Source organism: Silurus meridionalis, chromosome 21 (assembly GCF_014805685.1).
Source record: "Silurus meridionalis isolate SWU-2019-XX chromosome 21, ASM1480568v1, whole genome shotgun sequence".
Classification (NCBI taxonomy): Eukaryota; Metazoa; Chordata; class Actinopteri; order Siluriformes; family Siluridae; genus Silurus; species Silurus meridionalis.
In genome coordinates this window covers 32,089-52,088 of record NC_060904.1, presented here as the reverse complement: position 1 = coordinate 52,088, position 20,000 = coordinate 32,089, and the positions used below count along the sequence as shown (strand labels likewise).

Sequence of the window (20,000 nt, the reverse complement as noted above, 5' to 3'; positions counted from 1 at the left end):
TCAAACCCGGACACACTGGCTTACCTGGACTTCAGTGTGTCCACCACAGGGATGCTCGCTGGAGTAAAGGTACTTCCTCTCTACTGTTTTTGCAAAAGTATGTACACCCCTACACTTTATCTCACGTTTTATAGAGTGAGTGTGGAAACTTTTATTCTTTCTCATATGAAATTTTCTTAGTATTTAATTCACTTTAATATATCATTTTACATCATCCTCCTGTTTATTTAAGGCTTTCATTACATGTTTAAATGTTTACCCTCTTCTTATTAGTATATTATCATTATTTATAAGGATATTGAACATTTTAGTACATATAAACTTAATTTATTATAATTCTCATGTTTTTTTCTTATTTTCTGTCTCTTGTGTGTAATTCATAGAGGGAAGTCATTTAGACTTTACTGTATAACTATTTTAACCATATTTATGTTAAGCTGTAGAAGTGTTAAAGTCCATTTGTCTTCTTCATGCTTCCTTTTTTCTTCCTACTTCTATCCCTCTATCTTTCTTTTGTCTTCAGATGTCTCATTCTGCCACCAGTGCCTTCTGCCGCTCAATCAAGCTTCAGTGTGAGCTTTACCCTTCTCGTGAAGTGGCCATCTGCCTCGACCCCTACTGCGGCCTGGGCTTCGTCCTCTGGTGCCTCTGCAGGTCAAAGAGAGACATAGAGAAAGAGAGAGAGAAGAGAGAGAGAGAGAGAGAGAGAGAGAGAGAGAGAGAGAGAGCATTAAAGATCTATTGATTGTGTGTGTGTGTGTGTGTGTGTAGTGTGTACTCAGGGCACCAGTCCATCCTGATTCCACCATCAGAGTTAGAAGTGAATCCTGCTCTCTGGTTGCTGGCTGTCAGTCAGTTTCGCGTCAGAGACACGTTCTGCTCGTACTCTGTGATGGAGCTGTGCACTAAAGGCCTCGGCCTGCAGACCGAGTCTCTGAAGGTAATTAACATAAAGAACTACAAAACTAATCTACAATAATTATATGTGTGTGTGTGTGTGTGTGTGTGTGTGTGTGTGTGTGTGTGTGTGTGTGTGTGTGTGTGTGTGTGTGTGTGTGTGAGAGCGAGAGAGAGAGAGAGAGAGAGAGAGGATTCCTCGAGTAAAACGATTAATTAGAAAAAATCAAACCAAATTATTTGTCTCTATGCTTCATTTAGTCCTTTTAATTACACACAGTATTAAAATGAGCCTCTGATCCCTGGAGAGAACTCTGTCTAACAATCAGCTCTGGAGGAGACGGAACAAGACGGATGAAGCAGAGGAGTTCATACACCAACAGCTTTAAACTTCAGGCCCACAACATGGTCCCCGGTGGATGCATCAGAAATGTTGGATATTTACGAGAAATAAAGTTAGAATTGCGAAAACTTTTTAGAATTGTGAGAAAAAAATTAGGAATATATAAAAATGATGCATTTTTTGTGGTGGAAAACGGGCTTCCATAAGATTCAGGCCACAGAAAACAACAGATATTTTCCCAACAGATCATTTCAAACTAAAACATAAATTTTTATTTTTCTAAATTGTATTTTTATATTATTTATGATTTTTTATTTATATATTTGTATTTGCATTTTAATGTAATATCGCAATTAAATTTACTAAATGGGTTTAGTTTTTACAGAAATCCTTGTATTCAATTATCACTTGTTTATTTTAATTTACCTGTCTTATTTTCTCTTTATGTTTAGGATTGCTCTTTAATAAAAAAATTTTAAATAATTATTACAATAATCAGTAAAATACTCAATTACTAAAATAATTGATAGCTGCAGCGATAGAATGAACTGATGATGACTTCATTTATATAGACTTTTTATTCTATATAATTATTATACAGGCTGGAGTACATGTTTAACGTACATGATGTGTGTGTGTGTGTGTGTGTGTGTGTGTGTGTGTGTGTGTGTGTGTGTGTGTGTGTGTGTGTGTGTGTGTCTGTGCGAACAGTCCCGTGGGTTGGACCTGTCCCGTGTGAGGACGTGTGTGGTGGTGGCTGAGGAAAGACCACGCATCGCTCTCACTCAGTCTTTCTCAAAACTGTTTAAAGATCTTGGTCTTCATCCACGTGCCGTCAGCACCTCCTTCGGCTGCAGAGTGAATCTCGCAATCTGCCTGCAGGTTTGTCACGTGTGTGTGTGTGTGTGTGTGTGTGTGTGTGTGTGTCTATCTGTAAATCTGTGTCTGTGTGTGTGTGTGTGGGTGTTTGTGTTTGTGTGTGTGTGAGAGAAAGATCGAGAGAGAGAGAGAGAGAGAGAGAGAAATAAAGATAGGAATGTCACATCCCTGACTAATCCAAAAGAATGGAAAAAGTACAACATACATCTCTTACCCACATGATCATCATCTTCATCCTCCTCATCATCATCCTCTTCATCATCATCTTTATCCTCATCTTCATCTTCATAGTATTTTCACTATTCAGGTTGTGATAAGAACATGGCCATCTGTGTTATCATTCTACACATAGACATTTTAATGAGGCCTTATATGGACATGAAGCTTGTATTTAGAAGTTTTTATGATTACAGTAGCAGATCTTCAAATGTCTTTCAAAACAGAGTTTGTTTGGTGTTCTCCACAGCAGTGTTTGGTGTTCCCCACAGCAGTGTTTGGTGTTCTCCACAGCAGAGTTTGGTGTTTACTTCTTTTGAGAGGTTTTGTGTGTGTTGTGTTTTTTGGTCAGTGATTATGACAGAAATAGATGTCAGAGGCATGAAGCCATAGCCTTGACTCACCCCTAGAGGGAGACAGAGAATAGTTAGTGTTAACTGGCTCCACTTGTGAGTGGTTTATATACAAACACAAACACTCTCTCTCTCTCTGTCTCTCTCTCTCTCTCTCTCTCTCTCTCTCTCTCTCTGTCTCTCTCTCTCTCTCTCTCATCCCTGCTCATTAAAGACTCACAGACTTGGAAAGATTGATCAGGTAGGGAGCCTGTTGTGCCCCTGTTGTACCCCACACCCTTTTGCGGTGCTCTGCTCCTCTGTGCCGAGTTGCTGGGTGAGGTGTATGGTGTTCAGTTCAGCTGCTCTGCACTGTGCCTTTTTCTAACCCCAGGTGTAAACAGGTCTCCTAGTTTGGGTGTGTAACCGGTTCCTCGTGCATGACCAGACTTCATGGACTAATTTACTAATGATCACTAATGATCTTTGTTTTGTTTTTGAATTGATTTTATCAATTTAAAATGATATTGTCAACAAACAGCATGTTAGTCTTTATTGGGATTAAATTCGGTGATTAGGAGTGATGACAATAACAAACTTTTTATTACAATATACACCAAAGAAACTAAATGCAACTTCTAAACTTCACCAGGCCTCAATGCAGCAAGTGTCTCATTGAAGAAGTGGAATATGTCACGCTAAAGTTTGTTGTGTAAGAATGTGGGTGTGTAAATGTGTGTGTGTGTGTGTGTGTGTGTGTGTGTGTGTGCGTGTGCGTGTGCGTGTGCGTGTGTGTGTATGTGTGTTCTGAGCTTGGCTACAAGTGTACACTTTGGGTTTTCATATATAACTTAGGACATGTTTAAATGATGATCATCAGGAGGTGGAGCCTAAAGGAAGCTAAACATCTGTCAGAAAATACAGTGTCTTTTCTAATCAGGAAGGAACACTACATTTAATATTTCATAACCTTAATCAGGCTCATATTTTAACCAAAGTAGTATATATTTTTATGTATTTTTTTATTTTTCCATTAAACGCTTAATGCTTTTTTTTGCTAACTTACTGCAGTCACTCACCATTAAAGAGGTCTGTTTGAGTGCTTACTTCCTCTGTGTGTGTGTGTGTGTGTGTGTGTGTGTGTGTGTGTGTGTGTGTGTGTGTGTGTGTGTGTGTGTGTGTGTGTTTTTAGGGCACTTCTGGACCGGACCCAACAACTGTGTATGTAGACATGAGAGCACTCAGACATGACAGGTGTGTGTGTGTGTGTGTGTGAGTGTGTGTGTGTGTGTTTGTTTGTGTTTTTACTGGCATTGACATTCACTCTCTGTGTGGTCAAAAGCTAAAAGCTGCATAAATTGTTCCTTCTTTGTCTATGCAGTGTGTGTGTGTGTGTGTGTGTGTGAAAACATTAACAGTTGGATAATGTTTTTATCTCAGAGTGCGTCTGGTTGAACGAGGTTCTCCACACAGTCTGCCGCTCATGGAGTCTGGAAAGGTAAATGTTACACACAGGTGTGTTTGATCTCAGTGTAGACGCATCACCACTGAAACACACTTTACTTGAAATCTGCAGATTTTACCTGGAGTACGCATCATAATTGCTAATCCTGAAACAAAGGGTCCATTAGGAGATTCTCATCTTGGAGAGGTTTGTTACTATTATATATCTACTACTATACTACATTATATAATTCACATTTACAAGAATGTATATAATGCTGGCATGGTTCCTTATGGTTCTTTATGGTTCCTCTCGGCTGCAGATTTGGGTGCACAGCATTCACAACGGGAGCGGTTACTTCACTGTGTACGGAGATGAGACTCTGCAATCTGACCACTTCAACTCACGCCTGAGCTTTGGAGACACGCAGACCGTGTGGGCAAGAACTGGATACCTGGGGTTCCTGAGACGCACTGAGCTCACTGACGCCAGTGGAGGTCACCTTTCAAAAAAACACACACACACACACACACACACACACACACACACACACACACACACACACACACACAGAGTATGGTGCTGTATGGTGTGTGTAATTGTAAGGTATGTAGTGAATGTGTTTTGTGTTTACAGAGAGACACGATGCCCTGTATGTGGTTGGAGCTTTGGATGAGGCGATGGAGCTCAGAGGGATGAGGTATCATCCCATCGACATCGAAACCTCCGTCATCCGCGCTCACAAAAGCATTATGGAATGGTACAACCACACAAACACACTTATATCACACGGTTTAACACTGAGCTGTGTCATATAACACACACACACACACACACACACACACACACACACACACACACACACACACACACACACACAACCAGGTTTTTCTCATCATTTAAAAAACATCCAGATGATTGTGGGTGAATTAAACAAGTTGCTGATTATTAAACATTCAGAAATGTACTTATTATGCTTTACATGTTAGTCGTGTGTGTGTGTGTGTGTGTGTGTGTGTGTGCGCGTATGTTGCAGTGCTGTGTTCCCATGGACTAACTTGTTAGTGGTGGTGGTGGAGTTGGAGGGCTCAGAGCAGGAGGCGTTAGATTTGGTGCCATTGGTGACGAATGCGGTGTTGGAGGAACATTACCTGATTGTAGGCGTGGTCGTGGTGGTGGACATCGGCGTCATTCCCATCAACTCTCGTGGAGAAAAACAGAGGATGCACCTGCGTGATGGCTTCCTGGCCGATCAGCTTGACCCCATTTATGTGGCCTACAACATGTAGCTGTGTGTCCGAGTGTATTGCTGTGTGTCTGCTACTAAGTGGGCGGAGCTTCAGCACAAAATAAATAATGACATTAAATTGACAATGAAGATCAATGAGAGACACAGGAGCCCTAAAGGAGATGCAGCAAAATGGAGAAAAGTGGAGGACAGGTACAGGATGGATGCAGGACAGATGATTGGTTCGGAGTGGAGGAGATCTGGAGGTGCTTTTGCTCGGCTGGAAATTCGCTTTGTTTTTTTTTTGGTCCAAACTGAGTCACGACATTTTTACCTTTTATGAGAATGGAGATTTTATGTTGACTGTGAGTTTGGAATATGTATTTAGACACACCCACACACCCACACACACACCCACCCACACACACATCACACCCACCCACACACACACACACGCATGCATACACACAACACACATGCAAACACACGCACAACACACATGCATGCATACACACACACACACACACCCACACACACACACACAACACACGCATACACACAACACACACACGTGCACAAACACACAAAGTTAAGAAGAGGTACAACACCAGTCTTTGTATGTATGTGCAGCTTTTCCTCCAACAGTTTTAGTTCTACAGCTTAACTTTGTAAATGTCCCACAGCAGAGATTCAGTTGTTTAATTTGGGTGTAAAAAGCCAAATTAACTGTGTAATTAATGTACAGTAAATAGTTCGTATTTATTTTGTTCATTTTAAAAGCGAGAAGACATGGGAAAATGTTTTTCTCATTAACATTGCTAATATAAATAAAGCTTTGTATAATCTTGAGTAACATCAAGAAAATGTACAAATATAAATAATATATATAGATCTATAAATAAATATAAAATATTTATTAAAATACCATCTAAGAAACACCAATGATTTTGATGCAGTACTTCTCATTTGCATGGCATCTGTTGTAGACAGAAGTTTTAAGTTCTTTTACACACACACACACACACACACACACACACACACACACACACACATTCAGCAAACACTGCAGCATAACCTCGTGTTCTGATTGTGTTTCATTGCCTTGTTTGTGTTTAAGTTGCATTTAAAAAAAAAAAAAAAATTGTAACTTCATTTATTTATTTATTAACAGATTTGTACAGAAGAGTTTTAGGGCCATGTTGAGTTCTTCACACACACACACACACACACACACACACACACTCACACAAGCCTGAGGACTGGCTGCTCTGTGTGATTTCAGATTCATGCATCGACTCAGACGAGGAACTGTGAAGAGAATAATAACTGAAATATGAGAAACAAAATACCAGGAATATACTGAAACTTCAGCCTCAGTGTGGAACTTTTAAAGCTTATGAGTCTTTTCACAACCGCTGATAAATACATTTATATCTTTTTGTCTCTAATCACATTATCGTTCCTTTATTTTTTAATAAGCATAATTATAATTTGTACTGTGTGGGAAACGTTTACACTTCATCACTGAGTGAAAGTTTAATCTTTTTTTATGAAGGAATGAAGTCTTACAGTTTGTTCACGTTGTAAAACTAAAATATGGACATTTCAGAAAGTGAAAAAAAGTAAATGTGCACATTACGGTTCCTCCTGTCACATTAACGTTCCTCCTTTGTTGAAACGTGGGTTGACGTGAGCGAGTCTGCATGGTGTGTGTACATATTGTTGTTTACCTAAAAAAAAAAACACAAAAAGACAAAAAAAGATTTTTGTATGGTGCAGGTGTGATTCGAATTGTTTTGTACACATAAATAAAAGTATTAAATGACACTTTTATAGACGCCTGCTTTGGCCAAACTTCACAAGATTATGGTGCAATAAAGTGCTTTAATTGGTAAAAGTGTGGTTGTTTAGTTTGATCACAAGTAACTACACCCCCTGAGCTACAGAAACATTGTCAAATACACAATTAAAGGTTTGATATGTTTATTGGTTATCATACAGAATTACTGTTACAGAGTGTAATGCAGGGTGGGGCAGAGCCATTTTATACAGACACACCCACAAAGTGGCAGGACTTTTACACCACATGACTCCAAACGCATATCTGAAAGGAAACACCAGGCTCGGACTCGGTCACACTTTCGGAACTCGTTGTTTTTTGCCTGCAATACAAAATAATCCGCAAATACAAAACAAAGTCGTTTCATTAAAAAAAAAAAAAAAAAGAGAAAATTGTTCAATTCACTGCAGAAATCCAGCAGTGAGAGAAATGAGAAGCAGAGAATAAACACAAGCAAGATTTCATGCGCACTGGAATGAGATTTTCTCAGAATTACAAATAATTCTTTAAGTTTTTGACAAAATCAAATACAGTTAATGCATTCATGAAATGTACATAACGCTTCTGACGTGCAAATCTTAGAATCACGTTTAGCGTCAGATGTTTATATACACGTAGTGCAACAGAGATGAGCAGAAGATTCTTAAATGCATTAAACATGAGTTAAAAATAAAGCTGGTGAAAACTGATCTCAGGTTTCCTTCATCATTCAGCTAAAACCCCATCAGCTTCTGAAACTCAGCATTAAAATAACCTTTTCTCAAACACAACGGAATCGGAGTGCACTGTTGAATGTAGAATTTATGCTGATTTCTGTACAGCGCAGAAACTTCTCAATCAAACTCATAGGAAAACGTGGAATTTATTTCATTTCCATCTGTAACTCACGCAGGCGCACCAGAATGCAGAGACGTGTGAAACATGAAAACATGAAGATCATGATGTGTTTCACACAAGAATTTGTGAACTGTGGAGATTCATGCTTTAGAGCACATAAATAATCTGGTCTCATTAAAGGTTATTTTTCTAAAATAAAATGTAAAATGTGCATATTCATCAATGGAAGATTGTATTTTTTGCCATCTTTAACCCTGTTCCCAAAACACAACGCTTCACAACCAATAAAATCCCGAAGAAACTCAATAGAACACCGACATCCATCAAAAAAGGAGTGAATAAAAAAGTCAAATATCTACACAGAAAGTGATTCAGAACCACATGTTTAAAAAGGTTATTACTTCACATTTTAGTTAGTTTGTAGGCAAGCAAGGCTCTTTTCATTTTACAGCAAATGAAAGATTTACATAAAATAAAATAAAATCAAATAAAAGGTAAAATCGGTTCCTCGCCATGTTGTGCCTCAGCTTTACTGAGGAAAAATGTCTATTTTGAGGAAAGTGTTTAAAACGTGGGGTGATGGAAATCATCCATCGGGCGTGACGTAGGTGGGTGGAGCTAAAATGGTCTGTTGTGATTGGCTGCTGCTCATCTCTTCCTGCGACAGGTGCGTTTGTGATCGGCGTGCCAGTGTTCCTGCTGGCACTTGATGGAACAGTACGACGTGTTCCAGCAGCAGTGGTACATCGCTTCCTCCTCACAGTTATAGCACTGTTGTACGTACACACACACACACGCACACACAGCATGACATTAGTGAGGCTCATAAAGACTTTCAGCATTATTGTGAAATCATTTGTATACAAATCAGCTAAAGGATGAATTACAGCACATTCTTATGTTTTTTTAACATCTAATATTTCTTTATATGATGCCTTTTAGCAGGAAATAAGAGTGTAAGGGTGTGTGTGTGTGTGTGTGTGTAAGTTTGAGTAAGTGTGTGTGTGTAATTGTGTTTTTGAGTGTGTGTGTGAGCTCATCATGCCTGAAAGACCATGAAGTGTAAAGTTTGTTGTTGGACTGACCCACTGCTTCTTCTTGGTCTGAGAGACAAGCTGCTTGTGTTGATTTACCATCTTCTTCATCTCCTCCACCAGCTCCTCTTTACATTTCTCCTTTACCTGCTTACATTTGCGCTCCATCTCCACCTGCGTGCTCGCCACCGCTTTACTCACCGCCTGCCTCTTCTCCTCCTCCATCTCCACCCTCAGCTGCACAGACACACAATTACTACAAACTGCAGAACCACCACCAGAACCCATACCTACATGAATCTTATTGTGCAGCATCATCAGCAACACTTTCCTGCTCACATCTATTTCATTACACTTATTCTAAAGTATCCTGTGGTGAATAAGTGCTGAATTTCACCTTGTCCAGTGCCTCCTTCAGCACTCGCTCTGTCTCACGTTTGTTTTCTGCCTTCATCATCTCCTTGACTTCACTGAAGATCTTGGTGTACTTGTCATGGCACATGTTTTGACAGCTGCCCTCATTAAGTGTCTGTGTGGCACGATGCAGCATGCGGGGAACAGGAGACGAGGATGATGATGAAGACTTTTTGGTTTGTGTTGAGACGGACATACGCTCAGGCTGGTGAGGAGCCGCGGTGGGAATCTCCTGACTTGAACTCACTGCCTCCACTTCAGGCTCAGGCTCCTGCTAAAACACAAGAATAATGAAAAGAGGAGTTAGGTTCATACACACACACACACACACACACACAACAAATAAACTCCTAGTGAATGGAAACATACCTCCTCTTTGGGTTCTGGTGGTTGTGAACGGCGACTCTTTTTTGCTTTTGGCTCCAGATTACTCTTTGACTAAAACAGAACAGATAAAAAAGCATTGATAACTGAGAGGAAAAACACTGGGTACTGTGCATGACTGTGTGTGTTTCTGTGTGTGTGCGCGTGTGTTTGTGTGAGTGTGCGAGTGTGTTTGTGTGAGTGTGTTTGTGTGAGTGATTGGTCGTGTGAGAGTGTTTGTGAGTGTGTATGAGTATGTATGAGTGTGTGTGTGTGTGTGTGTGTGTGTTTGTGTGCGACTGTGTATATGTGTGTGTGTGTGTGTGTGTGTGTGTGTGTGTGTGTGTGTGTGTTTGTGAGTGTTTGTGTGTGAGTGTAGGAATGTGTGAGTGTGTGTATGTCTGTGTGTATGAGTGTGTGTGAGTGTGTGTGAGAATATGTGAGTCTGTGTGAGAGAGTGTGTGTATGTTTGTGTGTGTGTATGAGAATATGTGTGTGTGTGAATGTGAATGTGTATGTGAGTGAGTGAGTGAGTGAGTGAGTGAGTGAGTGTGTGTGTGTGTGTGTGTGTGTTGTGTGCGACTGTGTATATGTGTGTGTGTGTGTGTGTGTGTGTGTGTGTGTGTGTGTGTGTGTTTGTGAGTGTTTGTGTGTGAGTGTAGGAATGTGTGTGAGTGTGTGTATGTCTGTGTGTATGAGTGTGTGTGAGTGTGTGTGAGAATATGTGAGTCTGTGTGAGAGAGTGTGTATGTTTGTGTGTGTGTATGAGAATATGTGTGTGTGAATGTGAATGTGTATGTGAGTGAGTGAGTGAGTGAGTGAGTGAGTGAGTGTGTGTGTGTGTGTGTGTGTGTTTGTGTGCAGTGTGTATGTGTGTGTGTGTTTGTGAGTGTTTGTGTGTGAGTGTGTGTATGTGAGTCGTGTAGGAATGTGTGTGAGTGTGTATGTCTGTGTGTATGAGTGTGTGTGAGTGTGTGTGAGAATATGTGAGTGTGTGTGAGAGAGTGTGTGTATGTTTGTGTGTGTGTGTATGAGAATATGTGAGTGTGTGAATGTGAATGTGTATGTGTATGTGTATGTGAGTGAGTGAGTGAGTGAGTGAGTGAGTGAGAGTGTGTGTGTGTGTGTGTGTGTGTGTTTGTGTGCGAGTGTGTATGTGTGTGTGTGTGTGTGTGTGTGTTTGTGAGTGTTTGTGTGTGAGTGTGTGTATGTGAGTGCGTAGGAATGTGTGAGAGTGTGTGTATGTCTGTGTGTATGAGTGTGTGTAAGTGTGTGTGAGAATATGTGAGTGTGTGAGAGAGTGTGTGTATGTGTGTGTGTATGAGAATATGTGAGTGTGTGAATGTGAATGTGTATGTGTATGTGAGTAAGTGAGTGAGTGAGTGAGTGAGTGTGTGTGTGTGTGTGTGTGTGTGTTTGTGTGCAGTGTGTGTGTGTGTGTGTTTGTGAGTGTTTGTGTGTGAGTGTGTGTATGTGAGTGCGTGTAGGAATGTGTGTATGAGTGTGTGTGTGTGTGTGAGAATATGTGAGTGTGTGTGAGAGAGTGTGTGTATGTTTGTGTGTGTGTATGAGAATATGTGAGTGTGTGAATGTGTATGTGTATGTGTGTACGTGAGTGAGTGAGTGAGTGAGTGTGTGTGTGTGTGTGGTCACAGCAGTAGTCTGTGTTCTGCATTTGCCTGCTCGTTGCTGGTGGAGGAGATGCTGGACTCTGCCTCGTCCTGTCGCTCGTCAGTGCGTCCCTTCCATGTTCGTCCCTCACGGAGGAAGCGCTGATGGAGCTCCAGTTCCTCACACGCCTTTTTCCAGCCACTACTGCGCTTCACCTGCAGCTGTTGCACGTTTACCGAAATCTCCTGAATGTTGTCTGAAGGGATCCAAGCTCTGAAGAGAACACATACACACACACACACACACACACACACACACGCTAAATTAGTCATCACCACATACAAGTCACAGTTTAAATCCCTATAGTTTCAGCCGTTGCTGTGAAGCTGTCAATTTTCTGATTTGTTCTGCTGTTCACATTTTTCTGTGTTTAATTCTCACCTCTGGTGTTGGTGACCAAAAAAGCGAACATCAACCTGGTTCCCTTCTCGCTGCATGACTTTTGCAGGCCAGTAACCAAAACCCTTCATTCTAGCCCACACCAGCTCATGACTTGGAACCTGAACACACACAAACACAGGTTAGGACCATGTAACAGTAAGTTTGGACAGTAGATATGAGCAGTACTTACACAGGGATAACAGAACCAGTTTTCAGGCCGAGCGTTGGATAGATGGAAACAGTTTCTGCACAACATCAACTCATTCAACTGGGGGGAAAAAAGGTTTGAAGTTCAACATTCTCACTCAAAAACTTTATAGTTACTTTACTGAGTCATTGTCAGCTCTGACCTCATGGCACGTGTCATTGTAGAGAAGTCTGGCAATTTCAGTTTGCTCATTGCGTGCTGCAGAGGAAAAAAGCATGAGTCAGAGATCAACAAATATATCATTACATACATCACGACTTCCAGCTTCATCAATCTGACCTCCGTGCAGAATCGCAGTGTTGTGGACAATCAACTGAGCATCTGCTTTAAACTCCTCAAAGTTCTTGTACTTGCCCTCAGAAATGTTCTGCAGGTAAAATGAGAAGGAGAACACAAGATTTATAAGCTCTCAATATCTTCTGATTTCTAAATGTTTCAAGATAGCTGTAAATATCTTCTACACAGACCAACCTAGATGTGAATTAGTGCAGTCTTTGACAAATTATATTTAATACATTTTATCCAGATTTTGTACGAGCACTTTTCTGAATCTGAGCACTGCCTCATGACTCACCTCCTGAATGTTATCTACATCCAGGGCCGTGTGGATCAGCCTCCGGTACATGGCCTGCTTGGTCTCTTTGCCTCTCTTGTGCAGGTCAATGGCCTAAATGACAGAAATGCAGCAGTGAGTGAGTGAGAGCTGCACACTGGATAATGTATAAAACCTAAGAAAAGGAGGAGAAATGATTTTACAGATACAGAAGTATAAACATACCCGTTCTTTCATACGTGCAAGTATGAACCTCAGATATATGACCATTTCCTGTTTAGTAAAGTTTCTTCTTTTACTGCCCTGTGAAAAGCACAATTACAAAAACACTGACTTTTTGTCATTTAAAAAAAAAAAAAAAGAAAATGTGTATGTGTGCGTGTGTGCATGTATGTGTGTATAGGTATGTGTGCGTGTGTGTATGTGTGCATGTATGTGTACGCATGTGCGTGTGTGTGTGTGGGTATACCCTGCAGACAGTGCACTGCCAGTGAGAGGTGGTGTCTCTGGGCCGAAGCTCGTCAGTGAGACAGCGGAGGTGATAGACTCGGAAGCAGCTGTCGCACTCCAATACGTCTCCTGGAAGATGACACTCAAAACAGTACCAGTCGTGACTCTCTGCCTCCCAGTCCTGCAACACACACACACACATACACACAGCACAGTGATGGGCGTGAACCCTCCGCCCTGGCCACGCCCCCTCGCCTGTAATGTGGCCTGTGGCTCGGTGCAGACTCGATTACAGCACACTGATCTGAGAGCTGGAAGAAGAAGATGAGCTGCATCACAATTCACCACGTCACACACACTGAGCTGCCTGTTTATTAACCACAGCACGTGCGCGCACACACACACACTCATTCTCTCTCTCTCACACACACACACACACACACACACACACACACACACACACACACACACACACACACACACAGTAATGTTCTGGAGTGTGTATGACTAATAGATAGGGAATCGCTTTGGGCGTGACCAACTACAGAAGCTCCTATGACACCACGTCTGTCTTGACAGACTGGTCGACCTGAGATCAGGCTCCGCTCCACCGTTATTACTCAGGTCTACCCCTTACAATATCATTGTAGCGAGATTTCTTCCCATTCCTGTGCAAGAAGGAAAGTGCTGGTGAATCATCTCACTCTTTTCAAAGAACCCGCGATTACATTAAGTAACCCATCGTTCTTTTTCTAACTTCTCTCTGTGTTTCACTATGGGAGATCTAGACCACTCCCGGATTGCACGTGATCCCGCTATACCCAATGACATGGGCTCTGGCTGTCTGGCTCCTAGCACTGCATGTGCTAAGGATGACAGACACATTCAGCCTACATATAATACATATAAACCTGCAACCGGCTGCCGCACAAATTTCCTGAACAGAAACTACCTTAATTAGGGTCCATTATGTTGCCATCCCCCTAGTACAGTGGGACCTCAGACCCTCAGGTGCCTGAGAACCTCGGCATTCATATGCTAGAGATATAGCCTCAACAATCCAGTGGGACAGCCGCTGTCTTTACAACGGCTTCCCCTTGTAAGGAGCAGCCCAAGACACAAACAGCTGGTCATTCTTCCTGAAGCTTGCTGTTCTGTTGACATACGCATGGAGAGCCCGCACTGGGCATAAGGAATTCAACCTCTCCTCCTCCCGAGAAGAGAATGGAGGAGGGTGAAAAGCCGAAAGTACTGCAATGGGACATCTATAAGAAGAATCCATTACTATAAGTACAAACACCTGGTTAGGACAAAAGGAAACTTTCGTGAGCCCTGGGGCAAACAGGATGGACTGACAGACAGGGCTTGCAGCTCGATTACACGCTTAGCTGTCACCAGAGCTACAAGCAGCCCTGTCTTAAGAAAATGTCATCTCTATGCCATCCAAAGGCTCCAAGGCCATAGACAGATCCCACTGAGGCACCATCTGCCTAGACACTGGCCTCTTATGGCATGCTCCTTTCATAAAACGACTTATTAAAAGCTGACATGACACGCAGAAATAGCTGCCAGACATACTTTCAAAGTAGAAAAAGCTTTCCCTTTATCCAGCAGAAAACATAATATGTCTCCCACAGAACACTGGAAAGAGTCAATGTGACTATGGTCAAACCACTCTTCAAAGACTCACCATTTATTGTTATAAAGTGTGCGAGTAGATGAGGCTCTGGCACACTCAATAGTGTGTATAACCGGTGGGGGTAAACCTGCCACACTCAAGTTCCAACATTTTACGGGTCAGGCCCAGAGAGCTATCCTTTCTGGGTGTGGATGATAAATCCCCCCGCCCGGGACAGGAGGTCCCTCTGTGGAGGGAGTGGCCACAGCTGAGCTGAACTGACAGCAGCTGAGCTGAACTATCCCAGCAACCCAGTGTCTGGATGCCCAGCTTGGAGCTATCAGAACCAGTGACAAGCCCAGTTCCCTGACCCTGACTTGATACTTTCTTGGTATTTTTGCACACTATCACCCTCGGCTGTCAGCCTGGATGTGAAAGTGCCACATTTATTGTGTTTTTTTTTAACTCGGCTTGCACATCGCCCTCAGCCCGCGGCTTGGATGCGATGCTGCAATCTTTATTGCGCAGACGTCTAAACTGGCGTGCGTCTGAACATGTTTTGTGAGTGCTTAGTGACACTGAACAGTTTTCCTCATTCCTCGAACCCGAGGAGAACTTAAGGAGAAAGCCCTTATGGAACTCATAACCGGGCTGTGTTCCCTTATCCTTCTCTTTGCAGGCAGAGAAAGGAGGATAGGGGGAACATTCGTGTATCAGGTTGCATGCTGCTTCTTTTGCTCCTCGGGGTGGGGCAGACGGTTTCTAGCCGCCATGGCCGCAACGAATGCTTCCCCCATGGTCCCGAGCCGTCCGATCTCGAATGCTGGCCAGCCAGCTACCCGCTAAGAGCCGGTCTCACTCTCGCAGCTGCGACTGCAGCAAATCCCAGTCGCGTTGGCTGAGAGGGCAGTTTCTGTGTCAGCTTGCGAGGGAAACAGAGGTTGAAAGCTTCGTCCTCCTGTTTCCTGAGAGTGCTGGTTTCTCTCCATTTCTCAAGAGCTGGACCAAACAGACCTTTAGCGGGGTCGTAGGCAACATTCATGACAGGTTCAGCCATAACGCTCTCTTACCGGACACAGCCAAGCCTATCACGCGGCCGCGGTTCTGAACCACGCCTCGTGAAGAGCGCAGAATTAGGTCATTCACCACACAAATCTCATCCCAAAGTGCCGGGTTAGATACTCCCGTGTCGAGCTACTGGACAGTAAAGTCACAGCATTCGGCGAGCACACTGACTGCGCCGCGTATTTGTACAGCCTCTGATGGATGGACACCGTCACTCTTTCCCTTTTGCCTGGCAGCGAAATTTGAGAGGAGGCAGAAATAGAGCCCCAATTCTGATTGAGGTGGTAGGCCACCAAAGACTCTACCGCTGGGGGTCCGGCCAACCCCAGCTCTCCCATCCCTTAAATCTCCAGCTTAGAGCACCCTTTCGTGGGAAGCTTGTTTTTGAAGGGGCTAGACCAATGGCGAGACATCTCCTTCATGCAAGCCAGCATGGCAGGCAGGAGTTGTCTAGCTGCGGGTTGAGCAGGCGGCAGGCTTTTCACGTCATAAAGGTCCCTTTCAGCTCCCTCGGCATCCTGGGCCGCGGGCCAAACTAGGCCTAGCTTAGCCGTGGTTTGCTTTCATGCCACGTGCAGGTTACCGTCCGCCTGAGTGGCCGAGTTGCCCGTGCTCTGGGGTCTCGACTGTTAGGCCGGGAAGGGACCACTGTCGTCCTCATCCTCCATATCCAAGTCGAAGAGGTCAGAGTGAGCATCGCCCTCTGCGTCCTCGTTGCACGGTCGTTATCGAACAGAGGTGGCATGACCGGCGATTCGGTCTCCAGCGACTTTTGAGCGTGCTTCGAGCCCATGCACGCAATGCACATCAGGTGAGGGTCCCTGCCTAAGATGGTTGCTCCACATGACGATCCCGGACACGGGCGGGATGCTACCTCCCTGATCTTCGACTCATTCCCCTTGGCGGGGGATGACCGTTGACATGGCTGAGTATAGAGAAAATCGAGACTCATCACAAAACGTTAGTCTATCGATATTCGCAGGATAGTTAGCCCTTCGAAGGCTTCCCCTTGGTTTGTGAAGCCTTTAGTTAGCTTGATGCTACCAAGTCCCTACTGTGTAATGTAATACCCGGCAGGTCGGAAAAAGGAATAGCGCGCCTCGACGCGAACACTATACAGAGTTTCGCGATGTCGCTCAGCATGATCCTGTATGACTGGTCTCGCGTTCGGAATCCAATGACGGTTTAGCAAAAACCAGCCGGGAACTGGATGTGCTGAGAGAGCTTGATGTAGTCCCTCATGGGAAAAAAGCGTGAATGATATTGTAAGGGGTCAACCTGAGTAATAAAGGTGGGGTGGAGCCTGATCTCAGGTCGACCTGTCTGTCAAGACAGACGTGTTGTCATAGGAGCTCCCGTAGTTGTTCACGCCCAAAGTGATTCCCATAGTGAAACACAGAGCGAAGTTAGAAAAAGAACACAGAGCTTCAGATTTTCCACATTCTGTTATGTTAAAGCTTTATTTGAAAATAGATTACATTCATTATTTTCCTCAAAATTCTACAAACAAAACCCCATAATGACAACATGAAAGAAGTTTGTTTGAATTTATTAGAAGAAAAAAAAAAATTGAAAACAAAATCACATGTACAGTACATAAGTATTTACAGCCTTTGCCATGACACTCAAAATTGAGCTCATGTGCATCCTGTTTCCTCTGACCATCCTTGAGATGTTTCTACAACTTTCAGTTCAGATTCAGTTGATTGAAGATAATATGGAAAGACACACACCTGTCTATAGAAGGTCCCACAGTTACAGTGCATATCAGAGCACAAACCAAGCCATGAAATCCAAGGAATTGTCTGTAGACCTCAGAGACAGGATTGTATCGAGGCACAGATCTGCGGAAGTGGACAGAAACATTTCTGCAGCATTGAAGGTCCCAATGAGCACAGTGGCTGCAATCATCCGTAAATGGAAGAAGTTTGGAACTACCAGGACTCATCCTAGAGCAGGTCGCCCGGCCAAACTGAGCGATCAAGAAAGAGTTCCTTAGTCATGGAGGTGACCAAGAACCCAATGGTCACTCTGAAGCTCCAGCGTTTCTCTGTGGAGAAAGGAGAACCTTCCAGAACAACAACCATCTCTGCAGCATTCCACCAATCAGGCCTGTATGGTAGAGTGGCCAGATGGAAGCCACTCCTCAGTAAAAGACACATGACAGCCCACCTGGAGTTTCCCTACGTGGCACATAAGTACTCTCATACCACGAGAAACAAAAACTCTTTGGCCTGAATGCCAGGCGTAATGTCTGGAAGAAACCAGGCATTGCTCATCACCTAGACAATTCCATCGCTACAGTGAAGCATTATGGTGGCATCATCATGTTTTTCAGTGGCAGGAACTGGGAGACTAGTCAGGATCGAGGGAAAGATTAATGTAGCAATGTACAGAGACATCCTTCAAGAAAACCTGCTCCATGGCTCTCTGGACCTCAGACTAGGGCGACGGTTCATCTTCCAACAGGACAGGACCCTCAACACACAGCCAAGATAACAAATCAGTGGCTACAGGACTCTGTGAATGTCCTTGTGTGACAGACTTGAACCCGATTGAATAGAGAGATCTGAAAAAGGCTGTGCAACGACATGCTTTATCCAAACTAAAGGAGGTTGAGAGGTTCTGCAAAGAAGAATGGATGAAAGGAAAGGAGCTTTAACAGAGAAAAGGCTGTAAAAACTAATGTACATGTTTTTGTTATTTTTATTTGTAATAAATAAGATTTTAGAGATTTCATTTACAAATTTATTAATATATTTTCGAATAAGGCTGTAACATAAAATGTGGGAAAAGTGACGTGCTGTGAATATTTTCCGGATTCACTGTAAATGAAACCAAATAAAATCTCAAATTCTGTCTCTCTCATACAAACACCCCCCCAACAGACACACACACACACACACACACACACACACACACACACACACACACACACACACACACACACACAGTTTGCAGCAAGAACATCTTTGTGTGCTGAACTGGATGTTTATGATGAAGAGAAATCTGGTGAGAGGAGGCTGAACTCAACACCGGTGTTCATGCTCCAGGATCTGTTCAGTACTCTTCAAGTAGAGTGGGTGTGTTAGAAAAAGATGTGTTAACAAAACAAATGTGTGTGTGACTGTGAAAATGCTTTTAGGGCAAAGAGTAAGAAGAGAGAGAATGAGTTTTAAACATTCACTGACACACACACACACACACACACACACACACACACACACACACACACACACACACACACACACACCTGACTGACATGGGACAGCTTTCCTACTCAATAAAGCTGTGAAATAATCAGGACATTTTATTTTCCTTTTAATTTCTCATGCCAACTTTTAGTGCTACAAAACAAATAATACTAATGTAAACATTCTACTATATAAGTATTATTATTATTATTATTATTATTATTATTATTAGTAGTAATATTAATATTAATTTTGATTTGTTTTAAACAACTGAATTGAGGTGGAAGCTGGTCCTGTGGTCAAGGGACACAAGCTACTACAGGAAAGATAAAGTTAGTAGAGTAGAAGATGGAAATAAACGAGGTCCTACCTTTTCCCCCTCAGACTCCTGCTCCTGTGATTGCAAGTGATCCAGAAAACATTGTTTAAAATCCTAAATAGCCAGATAAATGTAACTTCTGGGTCCCCTCTCTCTTTCTCTCTCTCTCTCTCTCTCTCTCTCTCTCTCTCTCTCACACACACACACACACACACACACTCACAGAGCCTGATGATGACTGACTGTGTAAATCCAGTTTAAAATATAAAAAATTAAGATAAACAGATGGTTATTTTAGCAGTCAGACTGAAGATGCTGTAAATTCTGTCTCTCACTCTGGAGGAATCTCACCGTTACACTTTACTGTCTTTGAACTCAGAGAGGCTGGAGATGAGGATAAAAGTACAGCATGTAAATATGAAACTATAAGATATCTTAACATAAGAAATTGAAAAGAAAAGAAAAAACTACCAAGATTGCTGTTAAATGTCCAATGATCATGTGTCTAAATTTCTACTGCAGATGTGCTGAAGTACAGTGCAGATGTTCTGCAGTATAAACATGTTGTACCATATAACTGTGCAGATGTGCTGAAGTACAGTGCAGATGTTCTGCAGTATAAACATGCTGTACTATATAACTGTGCAGATGTGCTGTAGTACAGTGCAGGTGAGTTGCTAGTGTATCTCACCATTTCGTCTCCAGGTAGCCAGT

The 20,000-nt window shown here is 42.8% G+C and overlaps 2 protein-coding genes across 8 annotated transcripts in view; one reads left to right on the top strand and one right to left on the bottom strand.

Annotated features, from left to right (window-relative positions):
• Positions 1-7,236, top strand: part of dip2ca (disco-interacting protein 2 homolog Ca) — a 60,531-nt gene extending 53,295 nt beyond the window's left edge. The window contains exons 29-39 of the mRNA XM_046833625.1: positions 1-69; positions 524-654; positions 772-940; positions 1,952-2,122; positions 2,903-2,929; positions 3,860-3,921; positions 4,108-4,165; positions 4,244-4,318; positions 4,434-4,608; positions 4,748-4,871; positions 5,148-7,236. The exon at positions 1-69 is cut by the window's left edge and continues 41 nt beyond it. Of these exons, the coding sequence (XP_046689581.1) occupies positions 1-69; positions 524-654; positions 772-940; positions 1,952-2,122; positions 2,903-2,929; positions 3,860-3,921; positions 4,108-4,165; positions 4,244-4,318; positions 4,434-4,608; positions 4,748-4,871; positions 5,148-5,400 (1,314 nt within the window). The 3' untranslated portion in view covers positions 5,401-7,236. The remainder of the gene's footprint in view (positions 70-523; positions 655-771; positions 941-1,951; positions 2,123-2,902; positions 2,930-3,859; positions 3,922-4,107; positions 4,166-4,243; positions 4,319-4,433; positions 4,609-4,747; positions 4,872-5,147) is intronic.
• A 1,147-nt stretch (positions 7,237-8,383) lies between these two features.
• The window catches only part of zmynd11 (zinc finger, MYND-type containing 11), a 16,663-nt gene continuing 5,046 nt past the window's right edge, over positions 8,384-20,000 (bottom strand). For 3 of the 7 annotated variants that reach the window (XM_046833619.1, XM_046833620.1, XM_046833617.1), the window contains 14 exons: positions 19,978-20,000; positions 19,338-19,361; positions 13,110-13,271; positions 12,866-12,943; positions 12,662-12,754; positions 12,367-12,454; positions 12,230-12,285; positions 12,070-12,147; positions 11,880-11,998; positions 11,507-11,711; positions 9,834-9,902; positions 9,448-9,738; positions 9,102-9,287; positions 8,384-8,787 (listed from right to left, as the gene is read on the bottom strand). The exon at positions 19,978-20,000 is cut by the window's right edge and continues 137 nt beyond it. In XM_046833619.1, coding sequence (XP_046689575.1) covers positions 8,665-8,787; positions 9,102-9,287; positions 9,448-9,738; positions 9,834-9,902; positions 11,507-11,711; positions 11,880-11,998; positions 12,070-12,147; positions 12,230-12,285; positions 12,367-12,454; positions 12,662-12,754; positions 12,866-12,943; positions 13,110-13,271; positions 19,338-19,361; positions 19,978-20,000 — 1,595 coding nt within the window. In that variant the 3' untranslated portion in view covers positions 8,384-8,664. Of the gene's footprint in view, positions 8,788-9,101; positions 9,288-9,447; positions 9,739-9,833; positions 9,903-11,506; positions 11,712-11,879; positions 11,999-12,069; positions 12,148-12,229; positions 12,286-12,366; positions 12,455-12,661; positions 12,755-12,865; positions 12,944-13,109; positions 13,402-19,337; positions 19,363-19,977 lie in introns of those variants that run through there. The other 4 variants (XM_046833621.1, XM_046833623.1, XM_046833622.1 and 1 more) reach the window with 4 other exon arrangements.